Source organism: Protopterus annectens, chromosome 2.part2, assembly GCF_019279795.1.
Source record: "Protopterus annectens isolate FY-2018-M chromosome 2.part2, PAN1.0, whole genome shotgun sequence".
Taxonomy (NCBI): Eukaryota; Metazoa; Chordata; order Ceratodontiformes; family Protopteridae; genus Protopterus; species Protopterus annectens.
In genome coordinates this window covers 665,749,085-665,775,761 of record NC_056730.1, presented here as the reverse complement: position 1 = coordinate 665,775,761, position 26,677 = coordinate 665,749,085, and the positions used below count along the sequence as shown (strand labels likewise).

At 44.9% G+C, this 26,677-nt stretch overlaps 1 protein-coding gene across 1 annotated transcript in view; it reads right to left on the bottom strand.

The window, feature by feature from the left end:
* The window catches only part of ATRN (attractin), a 2,639,854-nt gene that overhangs the window by 1,915,585 nt on the left and 697,592 nt on the right, over nucleotides 1-26,677 (bottom strand). Inside the window, exon 9 of the mRNA XM_044064458.1 lies at nucleotides 18,410-18,630. Within this exon, the coding sequence (XP_043920393.1) occupies nucleotides 18,410-18,630 (221 nt within the window). The remainder of the gene's footprint in view (nucleotides 1-18,409; nucleotides 18,631-26,677) is intronic.

The window sequence follows — 26,677 nt, the reverse complement described above, 5'->3', positions numbered from 1 at the left end:
AGAGAATGGCCAAAACCCAGAAGCCATAAAGGTTAGTAAACTTTTTCCTCAGTACAGGGAGGGTATGTAAACAGTATAATGTTAACCAAGGGCTATGGGTACAGTTCCTGACCCAGTTCCTCCATATTAGAGCTGTTAATGCAACTGCTAAACTGTCTGATATTGACTGTTTAAATTACAACAGTATAAAACAATGTTTACTTGATGGTTTCAAATTAACCCCTGAAATGTACAGAAAAAAATTTCATGAACATAGAGCCAAGGCAGATGAAAGTGTATCTGATTACGATGCTGACTTAATTACTTTCACAGGTGGGTGAGTGGGTGTCAGGTCACCACTTTTGAAGGACTGGCAGACCTTTTGGTGAGGGAACAAGCTCTCAGCACTTTGCCTGTGGGCATGAGGATCTGGTTGGTTGACCAAGAGTGTAACTCTGCAAATGAACTGGGGAGAAAAGGGGATCTCTACTTGGCAAGCAGGGCAACACTGCATAAGAAAGGGATACACAGTGCTGCACATGGACATAAGGGAACCCATGGGGGGCAGCGTAAACCATTCCAACACAGTTCACCAGTAACAGGGGAAACCACTAGTTGAAGTACATGGTCAGGATCAGGTATTAAATGTTTCAAATATAGTCAGAGGGACCATGTAGCATACAAATGTCCACTGAACCAAGGGGAGAAACAAGAGGTGAGGGAACCAGCAAGTGGGAATGACAGAATGTCAGTGGTAAGTTGTCTGGAAACAACAGGTGCGCCAAACTATCATCAAAATTTGTTCCCTATCTTAGTGGATGGAAGACAAGGCACTGCTAAGAGAGAGAGAGCTTCTGATATAACCATTGTGAGGCCTGCAGTGGTTAAAAAGGAGCAGTACTTGCTTGGGCAGTCCACACCAGTAAGAGCTTTGGGTGGGACCCCATTCCAAAGACATTTGGCCAGGGTTCATCTTGACTTGGAGGGTGGAATAGGTTGAAGAATATCCCTGCAGATGTCTTAAAAGGGAATGATTTTGACAATGTAGCACCTTGTGTGCATGCAGTTACACACAGTCAAGCTTGGAGACAGGCATGTAGGGCTGGTACCCTGGGGGAAACCCACATAGATCCTATGCCTGAAGCTAGAGCTAACGATGTGGTTACTTCAGGGAGGGAGTTACCTTGTAACAGTGAGCCTGAAGGTGAACCACAGCTGCTGGTAGGTAGTGGTATTCCCATGAACATGGTGACTGCAAGGACAGAAGTGAGTGGTAGAATCCAGGCTGACAGTGAGCACCGCTGTCAGAAGATACCAGGCTTCCTGTGGAAGGGGAGCTGGGAGAGGTTACAAGGATAGACTTGAGACAGGCTCAACTTTTAATCCTACTTTATGAAGCTTGAAAGCGGTAACTAAGGAGGCACCTGATGCTCAAGGAAAGAGGGCAATCTGTATACTGGAACAAAGGGTTACTGTACAGTGAGTGGACCCCTGAGGGAGGGCTACAGGGTGAGGTAATACAGAAGATGGTAGTGCCCACAGCCTACCATCTGACACTTCTAGCCATAGCCCATGACATTCCTTTTGCAGGTTATATGGGCATAAAACCTACTAAGAGATGCATTATGCAAAACTTTTATTGATCTGGGAATGCAAAGAATGTAACAGGATACTGCAGGACCTGTAAGCAATGTCAAAAGGTAGGCAAGGCAGGAGACAAGGTCAAGGCTCTGTTGATGCCTTTGCCTGTGATTGAAGAGCCATTTCAGAGGGTAGCTATGGATATTGTGGGGCCGCTGAGTACTCCAAGTTCTACAGGGAAGAAGTATATCCTGGTAGTTGTAGATTATGCTATAAAATACCCTGAGGCAGTGGCCCTGTCCTCCATTGAGGCAGAGAAAGTGGCAAATGCTTTGTTAGAAATGTTCTGCAGGGTAGGTTTTATGAGGGAGATACTGACTGAGGTGCAAACTTTATGTCAGACCTGCTGGTTTGCCTGTGGAAGCATTGTGGGGTGAAGCATCTAAAAAACACCCCCCACCAACCCCGGATTAATGGTCTTGCGGAGAGGTTAAACTCTACATTTAAGACTATGCTATGGGCATTTGCAGACCAGTTTAAAAAGGAATGGGACAAATATTTTCCCCATTTACTATTTGCATACAGAGAGGTACCTCAGGAATCTACAGCCTTTTCACCCTTTGAGTTGCTGTATTGGCATAGGGTGAGGGAACCTTTATATTTGATTCGTGATGAGTGGGAGAGTGTGTGTGAATCCAACAAGGAGCCTGTTGTGGCATATGTCCTAAACTTCAGGACATGGCTTGGTGACCTCATGGGTTTTTCCCAGGAGAACCTGGTAGTAGCCCAACAGCAGAAGGTTTGGTATGACAGGCAGGCTTGAGCCCGAGAGTATACTGCAGGGCAACAGGTCATGGCGCACACTCCTGTCAGACACAATAAGTTGTAGGCAGCTTCGGAGGGACCCTTCAAAATTGTAAAGAAAATTAGTGTTGTTAACTACATGGTAAACTTATTAGGCAGGAGACAGGGACATAAGTTGTACCACATTAACATGATGAAACTATATCATGATAGGGAGGCCCTGTTGCTGAGTATTTGTGGTGGATGGCAGAAGTCATCTGAGGAATATCTGGTGATTGATGTTCTCAATGAAGCTCTGACTGACGCCTCTGCGGGAGATGTAGCAATATCTCAGTGGCTACCCCCTATTCAGGTTAAAGAAATACGAACATTGTTACAGGAGTAGTTTGGGGGCATGCTCACCGGGAAACCTGGATGGACCCACCTAGTGAAGCACCATCTGGATACAAGACCCCAAAGGCCTATTAAGCAAGCTCCATACAGGGTGCCCGAGTGAGTCAAACAGACTTTGAAGGAGGAGATGAGGGAGATGTTGGAGCTAGGGCTAATCCAGGAGTCCTTGGGCTTCCCCAGTAGTGTTGATACCAAAGAAAGATGGTAATGTAAGATTTTGCATAGACTACAGAAAATTAAACAGTTATACAGAGTTAGATGCATACCCCAAGCCTAGAACAGATGAGGCTTTAGAACAGCTGGGTGGGGCTAAGTATCTGACCACTACTCATCTGACCAAGGAATACTGGCAGGTGCTGTTGACTCCCATTGCTAGAGAGAGGTCAGCTTTTGTAACGCCTTTTGGATTATACGACTTTACAAGGATCCCCTTTGGGATGAAGAATGCCCCAGCAACCTTCCAGAGGGTAGTATATCATAGCTTAGTAGGAGCAGGAGACTATGCTCTCACATATTTGGATAACATTGCCACTTACTGTCATTCCTGGCAAGAGCACCTTCAACGTGTCAGGGAGGTCATAGATAGATTAAAAAGGGCAGGGTTGACCATTAAGCATAAGTGTCAGGTGGGTATGGCAGAGATAGTACAGTTGTGTACCTACCATAAATGTAGATGTTAGAGTGCATTCACTGTTGCAGTCATTACTCTTGGGTTATCCTGCTGGCAGGCTACCCGCAGTCGGCCAGAATTCCAAAGTCTAGGTCCGGCGTCGGTTGCTGCCACCTCTTCCCTGACGTCAGTGCGCCAGGGGTATAAAAGATGCAGCCAACGCCATTTTCTTCAGTTTTTCTTGACCCAGATGTCAGGTGCCCCCAAATTGGTAGGCTGAAAAAATATGCCAATAAAAATGCATGCACAAAAATAACATTTCCTTCATCTACAAGCAGGTAGGTTGTATAGGACAGAGAAATGCAGATAAATCCCAGCAAAGAAAAAGGGGGATGGTGGGTAACCTGGACTGCAACAGTGAATACACTCGAACATCTACATTTATGGTAGGTACACAACTGTACTATGTTCATCGCGTTTCACTGTTGCAGTCATTACTCTTGGGTTGAATCCCAAAGCTGAGGATGGGTGGCTGGGCTAAATAGGATTAGGAGAGGCTACAAGGCCCTGCAGAACTGCAGTGGCAAAACCTGCTTTGGACTTAAAGAGGTAAGTGGTAGTGCTTTGTGAAGGTGTGCAGTGAACTCCAAGTTGCAGCCTCTAAGATATCTTTGGTTGGTGTTACTCTGAGGAAGGCTGCTGCTCTGGTGGAATGAGGCCTAATGCCCTTAGGCACTGATTTACCATGTTGAAAATAGCAGAAACTAATGCAATGGCCTATCCATTTAGAAATAGTCTGTTTTGAGATAGCCTTTCCTTCTGATCCTGCAGCATATGACACTAAAAGTTGCTCAGTCTTTCTGAAAGCTTTAGTTCTGTCAAAGTAGAAGCGTAACTGCCTGTGTATGTCCAAAGAATGCAGAATTTTCTCACCCTTGTTCTGTGGATTTGGATAAAAGGTAGGCAAGTGAGGGCCACACTGGACACCACCTTAGGCATAAATGTAGGGTTTGTCCTCAGAGAAACCCTGTCTGGGGGAAAAATGATGAAAGGTTCCACAGTCATGAGTGCTTGTAACTCCGAGACTCGCCTTGCAGAGGTTATTGCTAGGAGCAGAGCTGTTTTCCAGGATAAGAGTTTTATGTCTGCTGTTGATGCTGGCTCGAAAGGAGGCAGTGTGAGTTTTTCCAAAACATAACTGAGGTCCCAGGCTGGAATTGGTGCTCTCCTTGGAGGCCTAATGTTTTTGGCCCCTCTGAGGTATTGCCTTATTAAAGGATGAGAAAAGATAGGTGGTTCCGTATTGTAATGGGCTGAAATGGCAGAGACATGAATCTTAATTGATGAGAAAGAAAGGCCTTTGTTCAGCATCTCAGTTAGGTATTGTAACATCTGAGGGATATTTGGTACACCCGTGTCAATGCCTTGTTCCAGGTTCCAAGCACAGAATCTCTTCCATTTTTCTGCATAAGATTTTCTGGTACTGGGCCTCCTGGCCTCCAAGATAACATCTATAACAGCTTTTGAAAGAGGAGTGTTCTGAATGGCTACATTATCCGCCATGCTGCCAGATTTAAGGTCCTGAGTTGGCTGTGCAGGATCTGATTGCTGTGTTGGGTCAGCAGGTGAGAAGTCTGAGGCAATATCCATGCTGGACCTTGAGACAAGCTCTTTAGGATTGGGTACCAGTGCTGGCGTGGCCAGTCTGGTGCAATCAGTATCATTTTTGGCTTCTCTTGTCTGACCTTTAGGAGTACCCTGGGAAGGAGAGGCAGTGGGGGAAAAGCATATACTGTTAGATTTTTCCAGCTGAAGGACAGGGCGTCCACTTTCCATGCTTGCTTGTGACAAATCCTTGTGCAAAATCTCTGCAATTGGCAGTTGTGAGGGGAGGCAAATAGATCTATGTCTGGGCATCCCCATTTCCTTATTATCATGCTGAAGACTTGTGGATCCAGTTTCCATTTGTGGGGATCCAGGAAGTTTCTGCTTAGTTCATCTGCCAGAATATTTGTTTTTCCTGGCAGGAATTGTGCTTGCAAGTGAACTTGAAAAGCCAATGCTGTGCATAAGGTCATTGCTTGTCTGCAGAAGGGGTAGGCATATGTACCTCCCTGCTTGTTTATGTACCACATGACCATAGTGTTGCCTGTCTTTATCAGTAACTGTCCTGGATGAAGCAGGTCCTTGAAAGCTGTCAGGGCATTTTGAACAGCTAGCATCTCTTTTTGATTGATGTGGAGATGCATCTGGTTTGCAGGCCATGTGCCCTGAATACATTTCCCTGCCATATGGGCCCCCCAGGAATAATCTGATGCATCCGTTGTTAGTGTTTGTCTGGCTGTGGATAAACTGAATGGCAGACCCTTGTTGTGGTGACAGGCTTCTGCCCATCATCAAAACTCCTGTTGCAGGCAGGGAATGAGTGCAATTACTGTCTCCAGGCTGTGGCAATGCGGAGTCCAAACACTTTTTAGATACCATTGTAGTTTCCTCATTTGCAGTCTGGCATATGAAATTAGTAGAATGTAGGATGCCATGAAACCCAAGGCCTGCAGGATTTTCCTTGCAGATAAGTGGGTTTTTGTTGCCAATTTTTTGAAGTAGTCAATTGCTTTTGTTTGTCTGGCGTGAGATAAGCCATCTGGGCAGTTGTATTTAAGCTTTTGATTTCATTTTGTTTACTGTGTACCCTAGGCCAATTAGTAATCTTTTTACAAACGCCAGATGCTTTAGAAGAATGTCTTTATTCTCTGCTTGAATTAGGCAGTCGTCCAAATAGGGATATATTTGAATTCCTTTTTGTATGCAAAGCGCAATTACTGGTGCTAGGCATTTTGTGAAGACCCTGGGCACAGTAGATGAGCCAAGGGGCAGTGCAGAGAATTGGTAATGCATTGAACCAGCTATGAATCTGAGGCATCTTCTGCAAGATTGTCTGATTGGGACATGCAGGTATGCCTCTTTTAGGTCCAAAGTTACGAGCCAAGCCTTCTTGGCCAGCATGGGCAGTAGCTGCTGTAGAGTCAACATCTTGAATTTTGGAACTTCCAGAAACGTATTCAGTATAGACAGGTCCGGTATTGGTCTCCAGGTTTTGTCCTTTCTGGGTACTAGGAAAAGTGTGGAGTAAAAATCCTTGCCCCTGCTCTTGCTGTGGTACTTGCTGAATGGCCCTCATGTTCATGAGGGCTGTAATTTGTTTTTGTGCCTCTGCCCATTGATTGTGTGGCAGGTCTGGCATACCTTTTGACCTTGGCAGAGTGTGAAAATGGAACCTGCAGCCTTGGGACACTATGTTCAGGACCCATTTGTCTTGGGTAACCATTTGCCAATTTGATGAAAAAAGTGCTAGTTTCCCCCTAAGGGGGCTGCCAAAAGAAAAGTGCTTGGATCTGGTAAAGGAAAGTCATTGGGACTGTTTCCTGTAAGGCTGTGATTTGTCTTCTCCGCTTTTGGAGGTAGGAGCACCCCATTGTTTAGGCCTGTATGAGCCTTGGGGCTGAGATCTGCCTCTGGGACGCCTGTATCTGCCTCTTTGTGGTCTGTCTGATACTGGAAAGGACCAATTTTTAGAAGGCCAGTTCCTGCTAAACCTGAGTGGCTGTACCTGTAAGAAATCCTTGACTGCATGGATTTTGCTTTATCCTCCATTTTTTTCCAACACCTCTCCTGCTTTAGTACCAAACAAAGTGTCATGCTGTAATGCTGCATCTAATAATTTTGCTTTAACATGATCAGGCAGATTCTGTTCCTTTAACCAAGCATGCCTTCTAATCACAGAACCTGTAACTGCAGCCCAGCAAGAGGCCTCCAGTGAATCATAACCACATTGCAAAGTATGCTTTCACACTTGTTCTGCTGCATGCAATAAATCCTGCAATTCCTTGTTCTCTGAACATTCAAGTATTTGTCAACAATTTCTGTTTAAGCAGTGACATTAAATATTGCTGATATTTAAGCATATGAAACTGACAATTTAAAGCCCTTACAGCCAAGGTAGCAGAAGTGTAGACTTTTTTCCCTCATCTGTCTAGAGCCCTAGGATCCCTAACAGAGGGTTTAGGATTTTTTGCAGTGGAAGCTTTAACCCCTTTGGGACCCTGACATAGTTTCTGGGACAGCAGCGGGGTTTTTGTATAGGAATTTATGAGAATCCGAGACCCTGTAGTATCTGTCTGGCTTAACAGGTGCAGGGGGTAAAGAGTCAGGGGACAGGCCGGACTCTGAAAATACATCATCTACAATGTCTAGAACAGGTGGAATAGCAAGGGGTCTGTGCTGAGGAAGTAGCAGAAAGTCTCTGAGCCTTTTCTTAGATTCAGAATAATCTTGGCTCTCCCAGTGGAAATGCTCCCTCATGGTATGCAGGGTTTCCCCAAAAGAATAATCCTCAGGAGGAGAGGCTGAAGGAATGGATTCCTCAGCATCAGAATCCTCATAGGGAAGCATGGAGTAATCCTGTTCAGAAGAGGAATTAGAGGAAATAGAAACCTGATCAGAAGAATCATACTCTGTCTCTTGCCTAGGCCTCTTATCAGGAGGGGGATGGGAGCCACTGATCAAAGTAATTAGATCTTCAGCCATTTTGAGCATCTGTTTTTTAGGCATGGAAGTCTGAGCAGGAAAATGCTGTACTTGTTTCTTTGTCTTTAGAGCTGCTTTAATCTTTGTCTTTGAAGCTGAAGATGGCTTAATATACAGCTGTGTAGGTCTGAAGACACCCTCAGAAGCCGATGCCTGCTCAGCGGCTCCGGACCCATCTGAGGGAATGATTTCCGTGTGTCCAATACCTTGAGTATCCAGAGGCCCAGTTGGCTCAACGTGGGAGTCGGAAGCGGCCTGTGGCTCTGAGGTAGCGGGTGCCAGGAGCTGCAAAAAAGCCTCACTGAGAACCGGCAAACCAGCGACTGGCCTAGCAGAGGCCTCATCGGTTTTGGACCTCGGATGCCTATCCTTTTCCTTGTTCCTTGCATTTTTTGTAAACTCCGGTTGTCGGCTGGTCCGAAGGCATTATATAATTAAATCTTCGGCCAAAGTAATGAAATGCAAAATCGAACCGATGCTTGAAAGTGCATTGGTTAAATCTAGCACAAAACCGACAGCTAGCAACGTTGTGATCAGGGCCTAGGCAAGGAATACAGTAAGAGTGAAAATCCTTATGAGGTATTTGCTTCCCACAAGAAATACAATTGTTAACTTTTTCTGACATCGGTCTGGAGCAAGAAAAAAGTTTCCCCAATGGTGTACTTAGCTTTAATGAAGACTTCGGTTCTGAAATTCAGATTTGAAAATCTCAGGAGTCGGCCGACCGGCACTTGCGAACTGCTTTTGCTTCAGGCACCGCACGGCAAGAAAGACTGAAGAAAATGGTGTCGGCTGCATCTTTTATACCCCTGGCGCACTGACGTCAGGGAAGAGGCGACAGCAACAGACGCCGGACCTAGACTTTGGAATTCTGGCCGACTGCGGGTAGCCTGCCAGCAGGATAACCCAAGAGTAATGACTGCAACAGTGAAACACGATGAATATCTACCTAGGACAGAGTAGGAAATTGTAAGATTAGACAAGAACCTGCCAAAGTGGAGGTTATTCAGGCATTTCCTATCCCTGTTACCAAAAATTAGGTGAGAGCATTCCTAGGGACAGCAGGGTACTATAGAAATTTTGTGCTCCATTATAGTGCAACAGCTGCTCCCCTCATAGACATGACAGGGGAAAACAGGCCAGATATGATAGTGTGGACCCCAACCTGTGAGCAGACATTCCAAAAGCTTAAAGGGGCTTTTTGGAGTACCCCCTGTATTAGCCAGCCCATATTTCAGTAATATCAATGCAGATAGATTCTCAAGACAGGGTATAGATTGACAACCTCATTTTTCTCAAGTGAGGATTTTCCAGGGTCATTTGAAAATCTAACTTTTGCCTTCAAAAGGGGGGAAGAATGTGAGGATATTAGACATTGTTATCTATGCTAGCATGACTGACTGAAGGTTTGTAAATAATTGTAAATTACCCTGTGTTACATATGCCAGCAAGACTAGTTATAATTTTGTAAATAATCTTTTGATTATCACTTTGATTTATGCAAGATGTTTGAAGTGTTGAACACTGTTCTGGCTGATCAAATGTATTTTTTTTTCTTTCTTTTTTTAAGAGAATTCTGAATGTATGTTATGCCAGTCAGATGACTTGGATGTGATGTCAGTGTGTGCCAGAGCTGGGAGAACAGAATCTTAACTGCAGCTGTTTGTTTACTTTTCAGTCTGATATGACAAAGTAGAAGTCTCACAGCAGCTTCTTGTTACTTTTAAAAAATAATCTGCTATAAAAGCAGGTTCTGAGTCAGTTGTTCAGTAGTTGCTTTCCAGAGCTGTTCGGCAGTTGTTGTCCAATTGTTTCCAGAGTAGTAGTTCCAGTCGGTGAGGACAACAACCTGGAGTGTGGACATAATTCCTCATCTTGCCTTGCAGAGTTACTTAGATTAGATAGGGACAGTTAATCTTCAGATAGTCAGGGAACTACAGCTAGTTAGAGGTCTTTTTAAAATTAACGTGAGATCCATTCTACAGTACTTTCATATTTTGGGTGTGTAAAACTGTTTATTGGAATCCGTTATTCAGTGTTTACATGTTTCAAAATCCTTTTATTTATTACTAAATATTTTACTACCTCTTATTGTGGCTTGTTATTTAGTGAACACTTAACTTGAGTGTTTATGCCTAATGTGTTAACACCAGGGCCACTCCGAAAAGCCTTACTGCTTGGGTTACATGCTACCATTTGCATCAATATCTACTTTACCCAATATAATTCAACACCCCTTTTGAAGGGTATTGTGGTATTTAACTGGTGGCAGCAATTACCTTGTAATTAGGGCAAAGAAACACAACAGGCAAATCTGTGTCAGTCTTTCTCAAAAGTGTGTATGTTTGAATCAGACATTTAAGAGGGATTGTGTCAGACACAAAGAACTGGGACACAGTGTTCTGCAGTGGTTAGTGTGGAAACTCATTTGGGGACATGGAGTGAAACATACAGTCCCAGTCCCAGGTTTTGGAACCTGTTCCCTGTGTACTTTTAAGGGAAACTGCGTATTTCTATCCCTGCTTTACTGACACTCCCTTACTGGAGACAGTGGTGAGGACTGAGACTCCTTAGTTACTGCCCTGGGGTAAGGAGAGCTCGTCACAACCTCTTCCAGAGTCATAATCTAAATGAATTTCTCATCCAGATAAGGGTAAATTTGCACACTTTTTCCTGAGCTATACTAAATTTATAAATATTTTGGGTGCAGTATACGAAAACAAAGGGCAAGAAGGTCAACTGCAAATTGGCATCTCCTGCTTCAAATCTTAGGATCTCCCTGTCAACCTTGACTAAAGTTGTGGAGACAGGCATCCTTTAGATCCAAGGTTACCATGTAAGCCTGAAGGAAAAGCAACAATAGGCTCTACAAGGACAAAGTTTTAAATTCTGGTAGCTTCATGCACTTGTTCAGCTTTCAAAGCTCTAGAACAGGTCCCCAGTTTCCTTCTTTTATAGGGACCAGTAGCAGCCTCGAGAAGAATCCAGTCCCTGGCTCTTTTCTGAACTGTCTCAATGAACTCGGGGATAGAAGCCCCTCTAAGTGGGGGCATGTGATGCTATTGATCTTTGGGTCAGGAATACCCAATAATCCTGGTCTTAATTAAAGCTGTAGGTTACAAAGCATTTTACAATTTCTCAGATCCAGCTTTCCTGTGTGATGGCATCAACTGCTTCAAAAACAAGCTTAGCCGGTCTCCTAACTTTGTGGGAGGTGAAAAGAAGAGTGTGGTAACTATAGGGATGGTGTTTTTATGGAGAGAAAAGTAGAGCAGCAAGCTTTTCTAAGTCAGAGCTGACTCCTATGATTGTCTTGGTTCTAGGCCCTCCAGGCTTTCCTTTGTCAGCTTGTTGCTTTTTCCTGTAGCAGCCAGTCTTTTTCTTCTGATATTTGGACTTTGTTTTGTTTGGACTACACAGGACACCATTTATTGAGGTAATCACATGCATCTAGGAAATGGGAAATGAAAAAGATTTTTAATAGACCACAGTCATCCCCTTTTCTTCCAAGTTCTTGAATACCTTCTCTTAAGACTTCCAGCCAAGAAGCTCCTTATCCAGGGCAACATCCAACAGATCCACTTCCACATGCTCTGGAAAGGGATAAGTCCTCATAGAGGGGCTTCTACTGACCACAGACCCAGTAAGCAGCTGCCCTGTAAGATGCATCAACTACAGTGGAACTACACTGTCTGCCAACCTGAGCAGTGAATTTCCATAAAAAAGCATCACCCTTTTTAGGGCCCAAACTTCTATTTCAACTGGCCATGGAAAAAATGCTGAAATTTCAATATGCGAGACTGACAGCTGAGAGCTCTAATAGCCAGGGTAGCCAGGGTAGCTGAGATGCATGTCTTTTTCAGAAACTGGTCAAGTATCTCATTCTCCCAAACACTAGCAAAGGGGTTCCTGAAAGCAGTCACACTAGACCCTTGTTGGAAATTAGACACCAGTGCTGGATCAACCATGGGAACCCCGGACTTAACAGAATGGGGTTGGTAAATAATCTGCGAACAGGCATTGTAAAATGCACCATGCAGTACTTCTAGACCAGGCTACCAAATTTATGTGCAATAGAGCATCTCTATGACACTGTTCAAGAGGAACCTGGATGAGTGAATGGGGCACCATAAATTCTTACCAGGGATAACTCCCATTACCCTCCTGGACATGGGCAGTCATCATTACGTGCAATCTTGGATAATGCCTAGTACCTCTACGGTATTACATTGGGTTGAAACAGCTAGACTTAAAATGACCTCCGGGTCAATAGCCTGGTAATCTGCTATGATCCTATGTAAAAATGGTCAGAGGATTTGGTTCTAGCAGTCCCGCAAAGCTTCTGTATCTGATCTCAGCTGTCAAAATTCCCCTTTCCAATGCAAAGATTTCCTTCATCATCTAAGAAAAAATACAAATGCTTCATCAACACTGAGCAAGTACCTTACACTGAACTCAGACTGCTTCAGGCACCTCACTACTTAAATCCGGTTATCCTCAACTCTTTTTATAGGTTCATAGGCTGGTACTAGGCTATCGGCCCTAGAGCCTATACAAGCCTAGCCATAACAATTCCCTGGATATTTCTTCCCGCAACATTTACTTCTCTGGACCCCTGTCTAGCAGGGCGACTGACACGATCCCCGGGGTGAATTTCCTATCTCCCATCCAATCATCAAGGTTCCTTTTGAAGAGGGCCAAGGAGACGCTCTGCTTGACATGTATGGGCAGTCTATTCCAGAGTATAGGGAGTCTCTGGGTCAGGAACCTATCCCTCCAGCATGTTTTGTTCATTGTGATGACAACATTTAGATCCCTGGAGCTTGTGGCTCTGAGGGATTGGGATTTCTTTAAGTGGAGCATGTCCAACAGCTTAGGGTTGGACATGGTCTTGTATGTTAAGCAGAGATCGCCTCTGAGTAGATATGTCACAGAGTATAGCTGGAGTTTTTTTAGATGGTCAGCATATGGCATCTGCTTTAGGCCGGTGATTCTTTTAGTGGGGTATTTCTGTAGCCTTTCCAGCTGTTGCAAATGTCTTGTGAGGTACATACCAAACGGGGCATTATACAGTGGGGCAATGACCTCCTTTTTTCTGGATGAAAAGCCCTTAGTGATGCGGTGTGCCACATAGAAGGATTTCCTGACTGTTGTGGCGATGTGGTTATCGAAAGTGAGACCACTGTCCACCTGTGTCCCTAAGTCTCTCATCATACTTTCGATGTTTAGTGTACTGCCACCTAGTTTTTTTTCCAAAGGGGATAACTATACATTTCTTGGCATTAAGCTTGAGCCCATGGCTCTGGCACCAAGCATCTGTTTCTGTAAGGCCCTTTTGTAGAATATCCTCATCATTTGGGGATTCAATAATGGCTCCCAGTTTGCAGTCATCTGCAAACTTTGTTAGCCAGAGTCCCTTAGTGTTGGCCTGTACTTCAGAGAAGTAGATGCCAAACAAGAGTGGTCTCAGGACTGAACCCAGAGGTACTCCACTTGTCTGGAGCTGGATTTAGAGACTTTTACAGTCTGGGTTCTGTCAGTAAGCCAGTTGGCAACCCATCGAGTGATGTAGGGATTTATGCCCAGCTTAGTAAGTTTATCTGTGATTCCAGAGTGGGGGATGGTGTCAAAGGCCTTGGCGAGGTCCAGATAGGCTGGGTGGACTGCCCTACCCTCATCCACAGCTCTGGAGACTGATTCAAAGAACTCAGTCAGATTCAGGAGACAAGATCGGCCCTTCACAAACCCAAACTGGGTGGAGTCCAATGTTTGAAGGTTGCCAATGTCTTTGTTTACAAGTTCCATGATAATGCGTTCCATGCTCTTGCAGATCAGGCTTGTCAGACTGATGGGACGGTAGTTCCCGGGATCCAAGGCAGATCCCCCCTTGTGGAGTGGGATAACTGTAGCTGTGTGCCACTCAGTGGGCACGAAGCCTGAGGTGAGGCTATAATTAAACATGAGACTCAGGTGAGGTGCCAGTTCATTTTGTAGTTCATGTAGTACACAGCCTGGGATGGCATCTGGTCCCATGGATGCTGTATTCTTAGCTTTGGAGAGTGCGGTTTCAACCTGTGTGGCCGTGATTACCGGAATTTGGCAATCTTTTGGTATTGAGATGGGCCCTTTAGGGGGTGAGAGGGGGGTAAATTTAGTACTAAATCGATCTACCAGGATATTGGCAATATCCTTGGGACCAGTATATTTAATGCCATTCTGTTGTAGCTCAGAGCAGATCTGAGCATTGCCATTTAGATTCTTGACATAACTATAGAATGCCTTGTGGTTGTCTTTGGAATCTTTGGCAATTTTATTTTCGTAACTAGCTTTTGAGTATTTTATGAGGGATCTCAGCTTCTTACTGAGGGAGTTTTTTGCATCCTGGGATTTTCCTCTTTTCTGCAACAGTGTCTTCCTTCTGTTGCATATTTTGTTTATAGCAGAGGCCCACCAGATTGGCTTCCTTTTCTTGGAGAAGAGCATCTTGGTTCTATTTGGGATGGCACGATTCATGCACGAGTGGATGTGCTCGTACACTGCCTTAGTGTAGGATTCTGTAGTCGAACTTTCAGATCCCGTCTGCATGGGTGTCAAGAAGTTTGTCACTTCTGACTTCAGTAGCATGAAGTTGGCTTTGGAGAAGTTTTTTAAGGAGGTTTCCTTACTGGGTGTTGGGGGTGGGATGTGGATGTCAAAGGTGATTTGCTTATGGTCAGACCTGACCAATGAGGGTGTGACCACTGGTGTGGAGCATCTATCTCCCATGTTGGTAATGACCAGGTCTAGGATATTGGAGCCCCTGGTGGAACAATGGATTAGCTGATCCAGGGCGTTGGAATTTATGAATTCCAAGAACCGTTGGGAAAAGGAGTTGGTACCTGAGTAGTTTTCCCCGTTAATGGCAGGGTAGTTGAAATCACCCAATATTAGGGTGCTTGGTTGTATCTTAATATTTTCCAGTATGTTTAGAAAGGTGTAGTGAGAATCTTGGGGCATGGTGGATCTGTAGCAAGCTACAATTTGGATTGCAGTCTTATCTAGTGTTAGTTGCACCTGAAGAATTTCAGATGCATTGTGTTGGGCAACTAGCCTGGAGGTGTGAATATCCTTGGTGAATATGGACACTCCTCCACCTTTAGTGTTTCGGTCTTGGTTTTGTGGCCGAAAAGTGTGATAAGAGTTGTAAGCCTGGTATTACAGGGGTGCTCTCTGGAGCCTTGAACCAGGTCTCGGTTACTGCACAGATATCTATGTTCTCCATTTTGAGGAGTGCCTCGAGAGAGTGCATTTTGAGGTATAGACTTCTAGCACTGAGTAGCATTATCTTCAGATTTTGCATGCTTGTATCTGTTACGGTGGTGGTTTCATCCTTTGAACCTTGCCTAAAAAAGGCACTATAGGGGTGGCAAGAGCTTTAGTCAGTAACCTGAATCCCAGGGGTGACAGGTGCAGACCATCTCTGGCAAAGCATCGTGGTTTGTCGATCATGTCTTCCCAGGCAGACAGATACTGGATCCCCTTTGAATGACACCAGAAGCTTAGCCAATTGTTGAAGTCAATCATTTTGTCCTTATACTGTGGTATCATTCTGGGTGAAGGCAGTATGCTACTCAGGGCTAGGGTCATACCTGCCTGGGCCACATGATCTGAGAGCTCTTCCATGTCTCTTTTCATGTAGTCCAAGGAGGTACGTCTCAAGTCATTCACTCCAACACGGACAATGACAGAGTCGTATTTGTACTTGTTGTGGAGTGACGTGAGTGCACACGTTATGTGGCAGATCCTGGCACCCGACAGGCAGCTGACTGTAATTTTCTCCTTGTTCAGCCTGGTGAGTGGGACATCAGTGTGCTAGACTACAGAGTCACCTATGACTAAAGTGTTGGGTACATTGTCTTGCCTTAGGGGCTGTTGTTGGGTGGCACACTGGTGTTGTGAGCTATGTGTCACTTTGGTTGTGAGTGGTGTTTGTTTACGTTTCAGCTTTGAAGGTCCTTGTTGTTTGGGCAGGTTAATGTTAAGGGCCTCCGCATATGATGTGGGTTTAGTGTTGCTATGTGTGGGTGTTGATGGTGTGGGTTTTGAAGGGCTATGAGTTGCTTGAGGTGTAGTGCAGGTGTTAACCTTCTCCTCTTGACTGTCTAGCACAATCTTGGCCGGAGAGAGCTTTGCTTCCAAGTTTGGCTATGTAAGTGCATCTCTCGCAGGTTGTAGTGTTGGGTGGTAGGAGGAGAGGATTGTCTGTGTACATGACGCAGTTGCCGCATTGCCCCAGTATGCCCAGATTCACCAGGTGGACAGGAGAAATCACTGGAAGCTGACCCTTGGACATGCCTGTTTAGATGCTTTTTTGTAAAGTATAAGAGCTGTTTTCCCTTACCTTTGCAAGGTACTTTGCAATTATAGGCTGTTTAGTGCCTACTATTAATTTCTCCTTATTGACAAGGAGAGTTGAGTGCTTGTAACAGTTTCAGGCTTCCTAGTGCTTTCCAGCAGGTTCTAGAGCAAGTGCTAGTCACAAGGGTTCAGATTTTAGCGCTACTACTGAGAAACCAGCTAGTTCTAAGGGAAAATTTGAAGCGCAGACTTTCTGGCACCTGGAATAGTTTAACTGTAGTCTCGCAGTGCTGCACAATGCGAAAAATGTGCAAACACACACGTTTTTAAGCCAGAAATGGATAGAAATCAGCCCAAAAAGGCTAATAACATTACAATTTCGGAGCTGGAAACCACTCCTCTAGCGTTAGATAGGCAGTACAATGCTCATCACTCCCACTGGTAAGCAGTAGGACTTCCCTCTACCACAGCAAGGTCTGGATAGCTCCGAACATAGAAAATAAAGTCCTGAGACAAGCAAAGCCTATCTTAACTATTCTAAATGTTTTTGTAAAAACCTGCTCTTAAAGTAGCTAATACGTATGAATGATTAAAGCCGGTTTGTTTATGTACTTGTAACTTGCCTATATGACTCATGTCCATGCTGGAAAGAATCTTTGGAGAAGTCCAGCTACCCAGTTAATAAACATTAAACAAATTAAATCAATAAACATCTTGTGAAAATAAACAAAACATCTGTAAGTGACAAAACTGATGAGGTGTGTGTTTTCAGTGAAAGACTGAAATAAGCTGAAGATATTTCCTTCACATAGGCCAATTTTTCCACCTTGGAATCTGAGGTGTCACTGTCTTTTTGAGAGAAGGCCTCCTCTTCAGTTTAAAGGGGAGATATCTCTGGCACTGGCTTTTCTTCAAAGACTGGCTGTCTACATTTCAACAAAATCTATGAAATCCTGAGTCAACCAGAGATCTTGGGAAGGATAGAGGATAGTTGAGGCAGCGGAGGTCCGCTCAGTGCAGGATGTGGCAAGTTGACCATTGACTTTGGACATCTGTGTCATATGAGCCTGTGCTTTGGTATGCAGTCTGCCTTGGAGGTCTTGGGACACGGACATACAATGGAGAACTTGATCTGGTCTCTTCTCCTGCATAAACAACATGGGGATGCCACCCTCTGCATTAATGGCAATAATCTACAGCCTATGATGAGGCATCAAGACTGACAAACTGCACAGAGATTTCAGCTCACAAGGATGTGTTGATGCTGAAGGCATGGTAGTTACCCAAAGAGGCTCGACTGTCATAGATGCTGGAGACAGCAGCCGAAAAGATGCCTTGCACACAAAAGAATCTTCAAACTAGGTGGGGAGGTGCTGTCAGACTTAGAAGTAATGTCATCAGCCTCACAAAAATTCTTCTCCTTTGGGATCTTCTCCAAAGACTTTCCTTCTCTGCCAACAGTCGGAAAAGTACTAGTAGATACCAGGGCAGACCAAGATCATATGTGCATCACCTTCAGTGAAAACGTCTGTAGATATTTTGCTTTGCTCTTTATGGTTCTTTGACTGAAAGGAGCAGTGTGGGGACAGCTAGGCATATCATCCTCCAGATCCTGTCAGAAAAAGAAATTAATTATGGATATCCCTTTGCAGTATTCATTTCCTGCACCTAAGGCAGTTACTAATCCTGGAACTGGATATCTGCAATATAGTAAGCTAAAACTAATACAACAATATGCAAGGAGAAGAAATATTCCTCAATGGAGTACCTAGCTGAGAACTCTGGATTCAGGGTGAATGGACGGACTGACGGCACGACTTGAACACTTGAGATATTCATTGTATTATGGGGGGAAAATATCTTAAGATGGCACTTGTGGATGCCCTTTCATACCACTGATATTGGGACACACTGGTGTGACAAGGAGTCTACTAGGCCAAAAGTGTGTGTGTGTGTGTGTGTGGGGGGGGTCAGTAATGCAATACTAAGCTATGCAAGAACATCAAGAAGAACAGAGTATTGCTAAAAGCATATCAGCATACCACAAGCAGTATTGTGCAAACTAGATTTAATAACAAATAAATTATGTAAAGTTGACAAAATGTTTTCTCAACATACTTGCTTTGACAGGGCAAGAAGACTGAACTTGTTTTTCTTCTTTGCTTGATGACATCTCCCAAGGCAGACAGTGAGAAAAGTTACTGTTCCATATACAGCGTAATCCAGGCCCTGTTTCATTGCAAGAATCTTCATCAAGTAGTGCTTTGCAGCTCTTTGGTGTGAACATCAACACATCACTCAGCAAAAGACTGTTAAATCCTCCAAAGACATAAATTGTGCTGTATTGTATTTTTCAAAGAAAGAAAGAAGATGATGGGGAAAAGACATTAAGACTCATCTGTATCGATAGTACAAAATACATTAACTTTCCAAGTTTACTCTATACATTCCAAAATGAAACCTCATACAAACTTTGATGCCACCACAACAATGACAAATACTAAATAAAGCTTTCATTTTAAAAGCAAAATACTGAATGTTAACTGGAAAAAACTAGCAATGTAAAACTAAAAACTCTGTATTGATGTTGCTTTTGCTGAAGGCATGGTAGCTACCCAAAGTTCAGACAAAAGCCCTTTCCCTCTTCAATTTCTCATAAGCCTTCTACAATACCAATGCATCTATAGCTTCAAGGATGTTACAAACACACACATGCAATACAATGTGCATATAATCCTAATAACAGGCATACTAAAACTCTGAAACACTACAGGGTACATTGGCATCAAGCATCTCCAACAAACGTCAAAAAGAGAAAAACCAAAAGTTTAAGTAAATGTCACTGCCCCTTCAGTAACAGACTCTCATCACAGTAGGATCACGCCTTCAAAATACCTCAGCACCCATCATTACTACCCAGACAGCAAACTCACTCTCTCCCTCAAATATGACTATTCCCGTCCGCCTTCCTGTCAAGTATGCTAAGAAAATAATATGCACTCTTACCCATGTCAAATAGACTATAAAGAGGGTTTCAAAGTGTGAGTTACCCATCCCAGCAATCAGAATTAATTTTTTTTGGAAGTTCCTTCACTCAAAGTTAAAACTGCACCGATGATGGCACACACAGAGATGTAAATACACATTTGTTCCCCATGCCTATCAGCTTGCCTCATCATCTAAGCAAGAACATTCCTGCAAATCAAGAAACATTAATGATGATCTTCACCCCCAGTGCTACCAAGTGATATACTAAATACTTTTCAACTTATAAGGAACCCAATTCCTGAAGCTGACTTAGGAAATCATTCACTTGCAAGGGGTTGGAAGTAGGGTAACTAAAACCCATCAATGCGAGGGCTCTTTATATCACATTGATAAAGTAAGCATCCATCTAAATTCAAAGATCCATTAACCGATGAGTCCTAAGGCTACACAGACCAAGCAGTAAAACCACTAGTGAAGGTGTTTAGAGAACACCAGAACTAAAATGAAAGCTAATCACTGGTAAGTCTATCCAACTCCAGGACTGTCATCAAAAAACCCACCACATAAATAAATGCATGAAGCAACATGTTGTGACAAGTCAGGTCTCCAAGTAGCCTGACAAACACCCCGGGCTAGCTCCTTCACAAGAGAGAAAACCAGAGGACTGTACTACTAGACAGTGGAGCACCCAAGACTGAGTTGCCAAGCAGAGAAGCAAGACACCATCTCATTCCATGTTCCCTCATTGAGACAACCAGAAGAGACACCATATTTACATCACTTCTCCATGCTGCCATATGAGGGGGTTGAATTTCACCTTCCAAGAGGAAACACAAAACTCAAGGAAAGAGGACCATTTTCTCTCTCCCTAACATTCACACTCCCAGACGGATGGGAAAAAGGGTCTACAGCAAAATAAATTAACTTCTTTACAATAATTGGGGAAGAAGGTAAAAAAAGGGAGGCAAAAGCCCCGGGTCCCCTGCAGAGACCATGCCAAGAGAGCTTGGGAAACTGGGCCACAATAAAACCAAGAGCAGCTATATCCTAAAACACCAACGCCCCAACAAGTCAGACTGGACACCCAGTCCCTGAATTTTGGGGTTGCTCCCTAGGAGAAGAGTGAAGGTAGCCCTCAGCATGGACGACAACTTGGTCATGTAGTATCAAGACTCCAACCCTCTCCATATGCAGGAACTCTTGAGTGGAAAAAGCCCAAGAGTCCAGCATGAGTAGACTTCTAGTCAAGGGCACCAAGCCTCACTGGAAATGGAGAAAAATGACTAAAAAGGCAACCAGTATTGCCCCATCCACCCATCTCCAAATAACTATGACTTCTGGACTCACAGACCACTGATACCTCAAAGCCTCCTCTAACAAATCTTACAAAACTTTTGAGAATGCTACTGCCCAAAACTCTGTCCAAAATCAAGTAGTAGCAACTGGCACCTCATCAAAAAAAAACATTCCTGGTCAAAGAAAGGTACGCAGGACAAAGTTTATGACTCTGCACCCTGCCTCTTCCCAAAACCTGGACCAAGAAAACAAAGGTAATCCGGAAAGCTCAAGCCACATCTGGTATTCCTGCTCTGACCCAGAGGGTAACAGGACTAAAAAGAAACCGTGTACAAAAGATTAGTCCAGATAAAAATCACTTCAGCTAGCAGACCTAGGAGATGCTCTACCTCTGACACATTCCATGGAACTAAAAAAGAAGTTATGTACTTAACATAACGTTCCATGTGAGTTTATCTCGCCTTTATTCTCACTGATGGGTTCGGAGTCTATCCTCGGCTCCGACACGGCCGATAGCAAAGCCCAAGGTTTGCCAGTAGCTCGAGACCAAGCCCCTTATCCCACAATGCACTGCTGGAATTACCTCAGATCTTGTTTGCTGCGAGTATATATACCCTTTTATTTATTTCTTTTTCTACAAGGAAGCACTTCCCAAAGGAGAAGAAGTATTGAATAACCAGAATGGTACTAGCCTCTAAGTCAACTGTCAGCCAGGAGGGAGGGACGTGAGAATAAAGGCGAGATAAACAACTCACATGGAACGTTATGGTAAGTACATAACTTCTTTATGTGAAGTTATTAAATCTCGCCGTTTATTCTCACTGATGGGTAGCATCCCTAGCACCCTCAATCTTGGGTGGCTCTTGGAAGTACATTTTTCAGTACCGTGGAACCAAAGGAAGACCTGTCCCTGGAAGCCTTATCTACTTTGTAATGTGTGATAAAGGTATGAGGCTTAGACCAAGTGGCTGCAGCACAAATATTGTCAAGGGGCAATTTAGCTTAAAAGGCAGAAGATGTAGAAACGGCTCTGGTAGAATGAGCCTTAGGCTTGTGTGTCAATGGCATGCTTGTATTCGCATAAACAAAGGATATACAATCTGATAACCATTTAGATAGGGTTGTTTTAGCCAATGGATTACCTTTTCTGGCCTCCGAAAAGGATAAGAAAAGTTGATCTGATTTTCTAATATCCTTAGTTCTGTCAAGATAAAATCTGAGCTGTCTGTGTACATCAAGTTTGTGCAGCATGTATTCCAATTTGTTAGAGTGGTTGGGAAAAAAGACTGGCAACTCAATGACCTGATTGATATTGGATTCAGAACATACTTTAGGCAAAAAGGAGGGGTTTGTTCTGAGAGATACTTTATCAGCATGGAAAATCATGTAAGGAGGCCTGACAGATAATGCTTTAAGTTCTAACACTCTGCGGGCACAAGTAATGGCTACTAGAAATATAGTCTTCCAGGACAAATATCTGAGATCACAAGAAGATGCTGGTTCGAAGGGGGAGGGGATTATTTGAGACAGCATAATATTCAAATTCCAGGGAGAATAAGGGATTTTGACAAGAGGTCTCATGTGAAAAGCTTCTTTGAGAAAAGCCTTAGATAACTTATGGCCCATAACATTCAACCCATTGAATCCAAGGTGGAAATTTGATATGGCGGCTAAATGGACTTGAACGGCAGCAGCTACTGCTCCTTCTTTAAAAATCTTTGTCAAAAATTCTAAAATGAACGATAGAGCTCGGAAAGGGTTGAATTTCTGTATACTGGCCCAAACTGAGAACCTATTCTACTTACTGGCGATTAGGGGAAGTGGATTAGCCAAGCATTCAGTTTTAGGGACTGCAGTGAAGGATGGAGGTCCCCTGATGGGTGTGTCAGAAGGTCGGGAACTGGGTCCAGGATCCATGGATCCTCCAGTAGTATATGGTGAAGGAAGGGGAACCAAATCTGTCGAGGCCAGTAGGGGGCTATGAGGATAACTGTCCTTCCCAGCGACTTTGCTTTCTGTAAAACCTTGGCTATCAATGGAATAGGTGGGAATGCATACAGGAGACCCGGAGGCCAATCGTGTATGAGTGTGTCTCTTGGGGAATGTGCTGGAGGTGGTATTAGGGCAAAGTAGCTTCTGCATTTGGTATTGATGTGACTGGCAAAGAGGTCGCAGCAAGGCTGGCCCCATTTGCGGAAAATCAAATCCATAACTCCTTGGTTGAGAGACCACTTGTGAGGCAACAGTATTGCCCTGCTTAGCTTGTCCGCTATCATGTTGGATTTCCCCGGGATGTGCATTGCTATCAGAACACGGTGGGACGACACAGACCACTGCCATACCCCTGAGGGCTTCTCAACAAAGGGGGTAAGACCTGGTTCTGCCTTGTTTGTTCAAGTACCAGACCACTGACATGTTGTCCAACTGAAATGCAATTGTCCCTAGAGGAAGAGAGTCCTGAAAGTACTGCAACGCCAGAAGTACCGCTCTCAACTCCAGAACATTGATATGCAGATGTGACTCTTGATCCGTCCATGTGCCTTGGGCAGTCTTTCCCTGAAAATGCCCCCCCCCCACCCTATCAGGGAAGCGTCCGTGGTCACAGTGGCTACTGGGGAGGGGGGGCAAAGGGTCTTCCGATTGTAACATGAAGAGACGTCAACCACCACCGAAGGTCTCTCTTGCAAGAATCTGTGATGTGAATCATGTGGTGCATCGGTAACTTTTGGTAAGACCACTGAGCGAAAAGGAGCCATTGAAGGATTCGCATATGCATCCTTGCGAGTGCTACAGCCAGGATTGCTGCTGTCATCAAACCTAGCACCTTCAAGACCTCTGCTGCTGTAGCTTTGTTCTTTGACACCAGTGAGATGACGTGTTGGCGAAGTGAGACTCTTTCGATTGGAAGACGTAGAGTGGTGGTTGAGGTATCTAACTCTGCTCCTATAAAAAAGGTATGCTGTGATGGCAATAAGGCAGACTTTTCGAAGAGGACTGTAATGCCTAATTGATGGCAGAGTGTCAGAGTATATTGTGTTGCCTGAGTCAATTGATGCCTGGTGGTAGCAGTGAGGAGCCAATCGTCTAGGTATAGAAACACCTGGAATCCAAGATGCCTCAGGTGAGCCGTGACCACTGCCATGCATTTGGTGAACACCCTGGGGGCTGTAGTGAGACCAAAGGGCAGGGCTCGAAACTGGTAATGATTGGCTCCCAGCCGGAAATGCAGGTGACCCCTGGAGCATCTGTTCATCTTTATGTGATAGTACGCGTCCTTGAGATCTATGAAGCACATCCAAATGCCTTTCCCTAGGAAGGGAAGAATGGACTGAAGCGTGACCATTCGGAACTTCTCTTTCTTTACAAATTGGTCGAGTCTGCTAAGGTCCAAGATAGGTCTCCAGTCCCCTGTTTTCTTTGGTACCAAAAAGAAACTTGAGCAAGTTCCGAATCCAACTTGGTCTGCTGGGACTGGTTGGATGACTCTTTCTAGCAATTTTTGGACCTCTATGATTGCTTGTTCCCTGAGACTGGGTGGAACATCTGTGATTCTGTTTACAGGAGTAGGAGGGGAAGAGAACGGTATGAAATATCCTCTGGAAATGATGCTTTGCACCCATGTATCTGATGTTATGTTTAGCCAGGCTTCTGGGTATTAAGATAAGTGACCCCCGACTGTCTCCAGAGCCGGGACAGCCGGGCCTTCTTTCAGGAGCACTGGTAGGGCTGACCAGAGAACTGGCCTCTGTCACCCTGTTGTGACGGACCCCCTCTGCCGCGCGGGTGGCGTCTTCCATTATAACCCCCTCCTCTGCCTCTAGAGGGGGTTTCTCCACGTGTGTCCTGAAAGGCTCCCTGTGCTTTTCGGAACCACATTTTCCCACCCATAGGGCCCTTGGGTTAGGGTCAAGTAGGGGTAGAAAAATGAACTCCAAAGGCAGACAGGGTCTTGCCTTCCTGCTCACACCTGGTTAAAGTTTCCTTCACTTTAGGCCCAAACAGTGATGAGCCATCAAATGGGGTGTTGATAAAGGAAGACTTAAAGGGCTCCGCAAAGGAACAGAGATGCATCCAGGCTGGTCTCCGCAGAGCAATGCCTGAACTAGCGGCTCTACTCGAACCATCAGCTGCATAAGATATGAGATGCATGAACGAGTTCACAACCGAGTTTAGGGTAGCGAGCTGTGTGTTGACTTTGTCGGCAACCCCTGCAGCTACCATACCCTGGAGAGCATCTCCTAGCTCTTTCAGGAGATCTTTGCAGTCTCGTAAAATGGGTTAAATAGTTCAGCGATTGCAGTGAAAACGTCGCTGAACTAAACATGTGTTTCCCATATCTATCCATGGATGGATAGATGTGGATGTTTCAGACACTTCCTTTTTGGTGGCTGCAGCTACCACCATGGCATCAACAGGCACTCCTTTGGTCAAAAAGGTTTTGCCCACTGGGGCAGAGATGAACTTATTCGACTTCCGAGGGACAGGTTCCGTGGCCACCGGTGACTCCCACGCCTTACGAGAGATCAGCTCCATGAGCTCGTCATAAGGCGGAGACACCCAAGAAGTGGAAGGTTGAGACCCAAAAGCCTTCAAGAGCACTGACTCGTCCTCAGTAGGGGTTTTGGACTGCCAATCGCTCCTCTGACTAAGGATCTCTAATATCTCTGCAAAGGAGATATCCTCAGAGGGGGATCGAGGGGACCCTTCTGACTCATCCAAGTCAGTGTCGGATGTCAAAGACTCCTGTGGGGAATCAAAATGCCTCCTCTTGTACAGTCTCTTCCTGGGTACCTCCTCAGTGGGGAGATCTGGGGAGGTCTCAGAAGAGCAGGGGACACCCTGTGGGGCTACTTGAGGCTCAGGGTCTCTACGCTTAGGGGGACTGGTAGACGTAGAAGCAGACACAGGAGCTTGAGGGGAGAAGGAAGCTGAACTGATGCAGAAGATGTCTTAGGAGACAGGACTCTCCTCATGGCATCGAAAGCACCATGGCTCCGACGAGAAGGGGTAGACGGATCCGGAGGGGCCGTCCAATCCTCCCGCACCGAAACCATGGGCTCCGAGCCCGAGGTAGGAGCTGTGCTCATCCGAGCCGAAGCCCCGAAAGGAAGCGTCGGCACCGACAAATCGGTCCGACTATCCTCCCCGGACCAGACAGGAGAGTGTCGGCTCCTAGCGTCCTCGGTCGGTGCTGAGGACATCCGAGTAGATGGAACCGACAACACCGGTGTGGGTCTCTGTTCCATAGGTTCGACAACTATCAGTTCTGGGTCCTTCGGCTTCGAGAGTCCAGTACGGCTCGGAGGAGGAGTAGTAGTCAAGTCCGGTTCAATGGTCTTCAGCTCCGACGAAATGGTCGGGGCCGACAACAATTTAGCAAGTCCTGGTGCCCGTAGAAGCTTCTGCACTAGCCGATCCATATGAGAGAGGCTGACCGAAGACTTCGAGGAATGCACCGAAGGTGCTGACTGGAGCAGAGGAGATGAGGGAACCTCAGGGACTGGCTCCAAGACTGGGAGCTGGCTCCGAACCAAAGGGACACTGTTCCGAGGACTGTGGAACCAATGACCCTGTACCCTCTGATTTTTTTTTGTCTTCTTGGTTAGTTTAGAATCTGAAGATTTAGAAGATTTTGAAGAAGTGCTGGCACCTTCCTGGCTACCCAACGCCTCAGAGAAAATATGCTGCAGCAACCCCCTATCACTGAGTTTTCTTCTTCTCTCTAAGAGAACTCTAGATGAAAAAGAGTGGCAAATACTGCAAGAGTCTTGGAGGTGTTTGGCCCCCAGACAGTAAACACATTGGACATGTCCGTCTGTGATGGACATTTTCTGTCCACACTCTGGACATTTCTTTAACCCTGATTTGGGGTGAGACTTTTCCCTCTCATCCAACATGTTATAAACAGACACAGCACAAAATTAACCTGTATAGGTTAAATACAGGGCTAACTAGGCCCACACTAAAAAAATACTAATAACACATATAAAAGTGTTAAAACTAAATAGGGCTAAGAAAGGGCCCAACACTAAGAAAAACTAAGTCAACACAGGGCACTACCTCTACAATCTCACCTACTTAAAACTATTATTTTAACGAGAA